General features: G+C 38.8%; 1 protein-coding gene across 1 annotated transcript; it reads right to left on the reverse strand.

Annotated features, from left to right (window-relative positions):
* LOC131789387 (neuromedin-U receptor 2-like) lies at positions 1-1,428 on the reverse strand. The gene is made up of 2 exons (XM_059106496.2): positions 1,331-1,428; positions 1-1,069 (listed from the first exon to the last, which is right to left on the reverse strand). The coding sequence occupies exons 1-2, from the start codon at positions 1,416-1,418 to the stop codon at positions 60-62; spliced, it is 1,098 nt and encodes a 365-aa protein (XP_058962479.2). The 5' UTR covers positions 1,419-1,428; the 3' UTR covers positions 1-59.
* Between the last annotated feature and the right edge of the window lie 5,590 nt (positions 1,429-7,018).

Consider the following 7,018-nt stretch of genomic DNA (forward strand, 5'->3'; position numbering starts at 1 on the left):
CGAGCGGTGATCATCTCACAATTGTAGCTTGGGCCGCCTGTGTTTCAATTAGTTTTAATCTACACTGTTGAAACATACTCAATGTTCACGTACCCTTCAAGGTCAGCATTGCGAGGCAGTCTCTGTCGGGGGGACAAATACACTGCGTGACTACTCTCCTGTCGTATATTCCGTCTTAGCACAACAATCTTGAAAGCTTGTTGGAAATCTCTCTTGAGAAATGTATAAAGTACAGGGTTTACAATGGAGGTTAAATATCTTATGATGAGAAAGGCATGTGCAAATTTCGACAAAGTTCTTCGCGTTTCTCCAGAGAGAGGGAACCAGAGACTACTGAAGAAGCTGATCACATACCAAGGAAACCAACAGATAGCATAAAGCAAGGCCATAAGTCCAAAAATTATCAGACTCCGCCTGACATTATGAGCCTTGTGGTTTACAGTGTATTTTTGTTTTTCTCTTTTGCTAACGAACGTCCTTTGTCTAATCTTTCTGTATAAAGAGACTTGAAAATAAACAATTAAAACATATGGCAAAAGGAACACGAAAACTATACAGAATATATTATGTCCCGTTTGTATCTGTAGAGTTGCAGATGAAATGTCCTCTTGAAAATAAATAAAACCATGAAACCACGTGACAGGCAGGAAAGCTATTACGATCGCAGCCGACCAAATAACAACAATAATCTTCAAAACTGAAATCTTTGTTGTCTTCCATCGATGACGAAACGGGTGAACGATTGAAAAATATCTCTCGGCAGTTATTATGAAGATGTGATATATCACTAAAACTACTAACATGTTGTGAAGAATAGTCACGAAAAATCCCACGATGACACCAGATGGGGGAGCAATGACTCTTGTGAGCACAATAATAACCAGAGGAATAATGATGAGCCCCGTCATAAAGTCGCACACAGCCAGACTGAACAGAAAATAGTTTGTTGGCGTTCTTAAACGTTTATTTTTAGCGAAAAGTAAAAATACAACGCCATTGACGAAGACAATCAACGTTCCGAACGGCAGAAGCTGAGCTTCAGCATGATAGCTTGAATTGACGTCCGGACCTGTTGTGGAAGCGTTCGCCATCGTTAAAGTACCTCAAATAAATCTATCGATGTAATGAGTTGAGACTATGCAGATAGTTGTTTTCAATCTTCCACGTTCCCACTGATATTGGTGGAATTTAAAGTGAACGGGAGCTTGGTATATGTTGAAGTAACCTTTTCACCCTTAGGTTCCGTTACTAGAATTCCAACCCGCGTATATGTCATGTGTCGATGGTCTCTAAATCCATTAACCTTTTTTCCTCATAACTCTAATCTTACTTGTTATGTCATGTGTCAATCCTTCAGGCTGTTTTCGTGATAAATTTAGAAATGATCCAAGTCTCAGCAGAGATGGTAGCCGGGACATACACCATTTCGCGTAGCCATCACTTGAATGTTTGTGTGTTGGCTTATGTCATTAGCCACGTCAACACGTCAATAGCCCTTATGAATATATTACGTGATCACCTTTAAAGCGATTTGTTGCAGTTTTAACCTGTTTATATAACCCTTTTATATAAGAGTGTTTTCTTCTTATCTCCTGCTTTCGTAGCCACTAATGCGATTATGGAAGTTGCACTCACGCACTTACTGATTAAATTCTCAAAATAATAGCCGCTGCCAGTGTCCAGTCGTCTCATTATTATTCATATTCATAGTGAGCTATGTAATTTGTCTAAATACCAGACAGATAATCCCCAGCTCCTAAAATCCTTCATAAAAATTCTATCTCTGATGAAGGAAAGATAAGTTTATCTCCTACGAAGGAGGACATAATTAGACACACGTTCCGCAATCCGTCGGAACGTAAGGTCATCTTGGGCCGCTTTCCATTTACGTGTTTAGACTTATCAGACTCGCAGCGTATGATAAAAAAATCCGAATTTACTTTGTTGACGTACTCTGACAGGTCTGTGAAAATATGCATTCCTTTTCCGTTTTTAACTGAGTACACCATTTCCAATTCGTGACATCTGCCGCTAATCTCTCAGGAGGAAAGGAGGATACCGGAAATCGCAAGAGATTACAGCTGCGGTGGTCGATGTCTCATGGAAAGGATATCGTTACTTCGGGGTCTATTCTAGGAGATTGTGAGACTGCTAATTTAATGGTAAGGGAATTAACATGCGGTTTATTAAGTTACCTCACCTATCAGGCAACGTCAGCGATTCACGAAATATAGCTGTAGCAATAAGCGAAGAATAACTTCTAAAGCCTGGATCGGGGTTTCAATGCGCCTCATGCACAACATACATATAATGTACATATACATCTTAATGGAAATTTGAGAACCGGGTTAACTATAGTATTCAAATACTTTTATTATTTGCAAAATCTATCACTCAGATTTTCTCTCTTACTTAAGCTATTTAATGATACTTTACTTTTTGCAATGAGGAAAGGGGTGTGCAGATGTTTCTTGCAGCTAGTGCAGATTTCTGATTGGTCCTCTTGAAGATAGCCTCCATAATCAAATGGAAGCTGTTCCATGCAAGAATTGAAGGGCCTTAATTGAGCTTTTGGTCCACTAAAAATGGGATCATTATTTGGTAGATAGTGAGAGGCTTTGAATATTGTTAGGGGGAAATTACTGATTTTTCCGTGTGTTTGTTTGGAACATATTTATTCGTAAACTTTTCACACTTAACCATTTCCAATTTATTCGAACTCATTCAAGTTCTTTCATTCTAGTAAATAAAAACAATAATAAACCACCGTAGTTTTTGAATGGTAAACTAAGATATTTTTGCTTGTTACTCGCTTTCATTATGCACCTGCATGTCGGCTCTTTTGCTATTTATTACTGGTTTTTTTAGGTAAATATAAGTGTTAATGATCTTTCTGGAGAAATTGGCTCTCGTGGTAGTTAGCAGCCGAGTTTCTACTCGTAGCTTTAATTTCTGTTCATACGATAGTTTCCACACCAACCTTGCATAGATAAGCAGAAACTTTTAATTACTTTTCCACTTTTATATCCTAAGCTGCTCTACTGTTATTAAGATGGGTATATTTTCTATATCAGAGCTGTGAATTCTCACCTAACTTTCCTATTTTTAATGGCCTCGAGTTTATTGTATCCGTCCTTTTAAGTTTGAGATTCTTTCCGTCGTAGAAACAGATGGAATATTTAAGTAGCTTTGGTTTAATTTCAAAGAGACTTTTTTCCGCTCCTTTGTGTCCTTATTCAAATGTTATGATTTGTGTAACAATGGAACCTCACACCAGTTCATATTTAAGCAAGTACTTTGTAAGGCTTTTTCGATTACATCCACAACGGCGTACCGATTACACAGACGACGGCGTGCTGATTACAGTTTTAGTTTTGACTCTGGTATGATGTATGTTAGAGTGCTCTACGAATAAAAGTGGAACCAAAAACACTGTCTCTTCCTTGACGTCCGTACAAGCTCACTCGAAGTCGATCTCCGTGTGCCAGGAAATTGTGACGAGTTTCCGTTCTCGTTAGCCGAGTGGTCTCTACCGAGTTCATTCCCCTCGTTTTGTACGTTCCCGTGAAAGTTCAGTTCGGTGCGCGAAAACCTATCGTCACAGTATATTGTTGACCGGGTTAAATAAAAGTTAGATTAATTTTCTGCTAGGAACCCATTACTTGGGTTCCTGTTATCTGGTCTTCTTTGTCACAAAGTGGAGATTTTGTGGAATTTTTGGTTGCTGCATCGCAACAATGGTAGTTTGGGAAAAAATGGATGTTTATCACACGACATTTGGCTTACAGTGAAACCTGGACCAAACATATGTCGATTTTTGAGACAAAAAAAATAAAGAAAATATCCTATGTAAATATCAAATTTAGAAATCACAGCCTTCATTTTGTTGATCAGTTTTCAAGGAGACACGATCTTTCGCTGGACCAGATCGAGTAATAATGTTTTGAGTTAACTACCAACAGCAGCAACAGCAGCACCAACAACAGCAACAGCAAAAACAGCAAAAGCGGAAAAAGTATATTGTTATTCAATAGCAATATATTTTTGTTCCTGATGGTTAATAATAGGTCATTAATTCCTATAACATAATCAAAGTAAATAGAGAGTTTGATTAAAGGAAGAGGGTGTTGGCCTTTAGGGATGTGGATTTTCTAAAGCTCAACAGAGAGCTATAAACCTTAGACGTGCTATTTAATTTAGGCCTAATGACAGTTATAGTAAAAGCAACAAGATTAACCGACCATACCCTCTCTGTTACTGATCACATTTACACAAATACGCCTGAAAAGGTCATACAATCAGGCATTTGCTCAATCAACTTTTCAGACTACCTCCAGGTGTTCCTACGGTGGTCAGTGCATTATCTGCTTCCATAGAACATAGATATCCCCGAGATTTTACCCATTTCACGCGGAATGTTTCCTTATAAGGTTCATGAAGTAAAGGATGATGTTATGATGGGAGACTGAGTTTTACAACTTACATGTTCTGGCAGATAGTCCTTTCCCTTTGAGGAAGGTTTTGAGACAGAAGAAGAAACAATTACACTAGTTACGGCATAGGTCTCCAAAGCGGCTACTTAAGTTCAACTGAGTATAACAATAAGCTATCTCAAGGTCGTTTCTGGAGGAACGACCTACGTAAAAACAAGAGATTGAAAATCATAGTAACAAGCTAAGTAAAACTGTGAAAGTTAATCAATTAATCAGGGAAAATCGGCAACTTTAGTGATTACTAAAGTTGCCGATTTTCCCTGCAGAAGAGCACCGCCAGCTTTCAAAAATATTTTGTATTGGGACTCTGTCAAGGTGGCTATCACCAAACTCTTCAGGGTATTATTATTTGGTATTATCAACTGAGTTAATAACGTAATTTGGCCACCGTAAAGAGTTTCAGAGCTGACTTTTCGAGCGTTACCCCTTCGTCAGAGCGGATAAAGGAATTGTGGGTGGTGTGTTTGTTAATATGGAGAAAATAGAGTTACGCTATCGGTGGGAACATGGTAACGAGAAAAACAAGACAAACTTAGTTGAATGAAAAGCGTTCGTTGATAAGTTGTGGATTAAGAGTGCCGATTCAAGAGATAAATTTTTGATCTAGAATTTTGAGGCTTTCCGGACTGCCTAGATGTAGGGAAAGGCCGCGAACTGCCATATGATGCTTAGAATGATTAGGGAGATGAAAGTGTGTAGCGACTGGTTTGAAAGCGTCTTTGTCATTTCATTTAATGAGTGTTTTCTCGGAATTGGTCACCTAGTCGTCTTCCTGTTTCACCAATGTATGACTTTTTGCAGAAGGAGCAAATTATGCAATAGATGACATTGGCAGAGGCGCACGTGAAGTGATCACTAATCTTCTCTACGTACTCGACATTTTCTCTACGTTATGACTGGAAGGACAGGTTTTGCATTGTGCACGAGTACATTTTAACATTTCCAGGTTGGTCATTACTTTGTAACGAACTTCTGACCAAGAATTTTTAAGAATGATGGATTAAACCGCGCGGTTGGGAGGCTGAAATGTGAGAGTGAATAATAGAATGCGATCGGTATTTTCCTTTTGTTTCGTTTGTAGTGCTGACTCTTGACGTGGTGGTGGCACACTTGAAAGACAGAAACAGCATAGCCACGTTTATCGAAAAACTGGCACATTTGTGGGAAAAATCAGAGTCGTCATTACATTAACGACAAAGTCTGGGAAACTGCGAAAGAGCAATAGAACTCTCGACATGTGTTGGATGCGAAGATGAATACAACAAGCAACTATGAGAGTCTGTAGGTTTGTAGTAAACTCTAGCCGGGTAGAAACCATTAAAACTGAAATTCTGATGTCTAGAAAAGCCAAAGAAGAGTCGGCTATTAAACTAACAAAACTGTATTCACAAAGCCACTTAGTCATAAAACAATCGTTTGCCGCAAAATATAAAATCCCAATGTATCTGTTGTGATGAAATATTTCATAAACCAGGGCGAGTGTTTCATCAGACCTTCTAAACACGAGGAAATTGATGAAAGCACGAGCCAAAGGCCTTGTGTTTTTATTATTTTCGAGTTTTGTGACGGAAAAAGCTCTGTTAAAGAAATAGCCTGACAGCCGGTACTCATTACAGTATACTAGTGGTACGGGGAAACCTCTTTTTCGCGTTCCTGAGGGAAAAGAAGTCAAAACGGTGCAGAAAAACTAAAAAATGCTCCAGAACACTATCAGAAGTATTTATTATGGAACGATCCTCGAAGGTATGTCCGTATATAACTGCTTGAAGGGAATGGCTTTGCTGTCCTTGGTCAGGTTGATCATCGATTTGCGAAATTTTGGCGTTACTTGTATAAATGTACTGTATTATGTGCTCGTCGGTGTTTGATGCACAACTGGCTAAGGCACAAAAGGTGTTCTTCAGGTAACTGACATGAAAAGTTCTTTTCACCTGCCGATTAAAATCACTCTTTGTGCAGAAGGAGGGTATACTCCACCAAGAACATTTAAATTGTTAGATATCCACATTTTACGCTCTCAGTAACGTTTGGTTGGCGTTTTCTCAGTTCATCGATGGTCCCTTGAAATCTTAGCAATCGTCAAAGTCTCATTTCGTTAAAAAATCGGTGGAAGGCAAGGCCATCCCCTGGATTTGCTACCGTCTTTTCCTTGACACCAGAAATTTCTTTGTTTATCTGCTACAGAACACGATTACTTTTTTACTAGCAGGCAAGGAAAAACATTGCAATTGGGTCATATATCGGTTAATCGATCAACTGATCGACCGTAAGAAACAAATTTCTAGCCTCAAGTAATCCATCTGAAAAATTTCAGAAAACACAGAGTGTCCCTACATTAGTAAAATCCTTTTCTCTCTGACGACGCTTTGAAGCAAGTTTTGATTTTTAATAAAATTGGTCAGAAAGGTTAACCACCAAAAGCTGTCCTCCCTTAAGTTCGCGATTATAGTCTTACGTCAGACTTGCCAATAACACGTTGTCACTGTCAATGTCACGGACACTCTGTCATTCTCACCGACTTATTA

The sequence above is a fragment of the Pocillopora verrucosa genome, chromosome 11 (assembly GCF_036669915.1).
Source record: "Pocillopora verrucosa isolate sample1 chromosome 11, ASM3666991v2, whole genome shotgun sequence".
Lineage (NCBI taxonomy): Eukaryota > Metazoa > Cnidaria > Anthozoa > Scleractinia > Pocilloporidae > Pocillopora > Pocillopora verrucosa.

Excerpts from the sequence above, each read along its gene's own strand:
- LOC131789387 (XM_059106496.2), bottom strand. The coding sequence starts at position 1,418 with ATGTCCCGGCTACCATCTCTGCTGAGACTTGGATCATTTCTAAATTTA. Across the intron at positions 1,070-1,330 it reads ATTGACACATGACATAACAA|GTCCGGACGTCAATTCAAGC; the intron begins GTAAGATTAGAG and ends CTTCCACAACAG.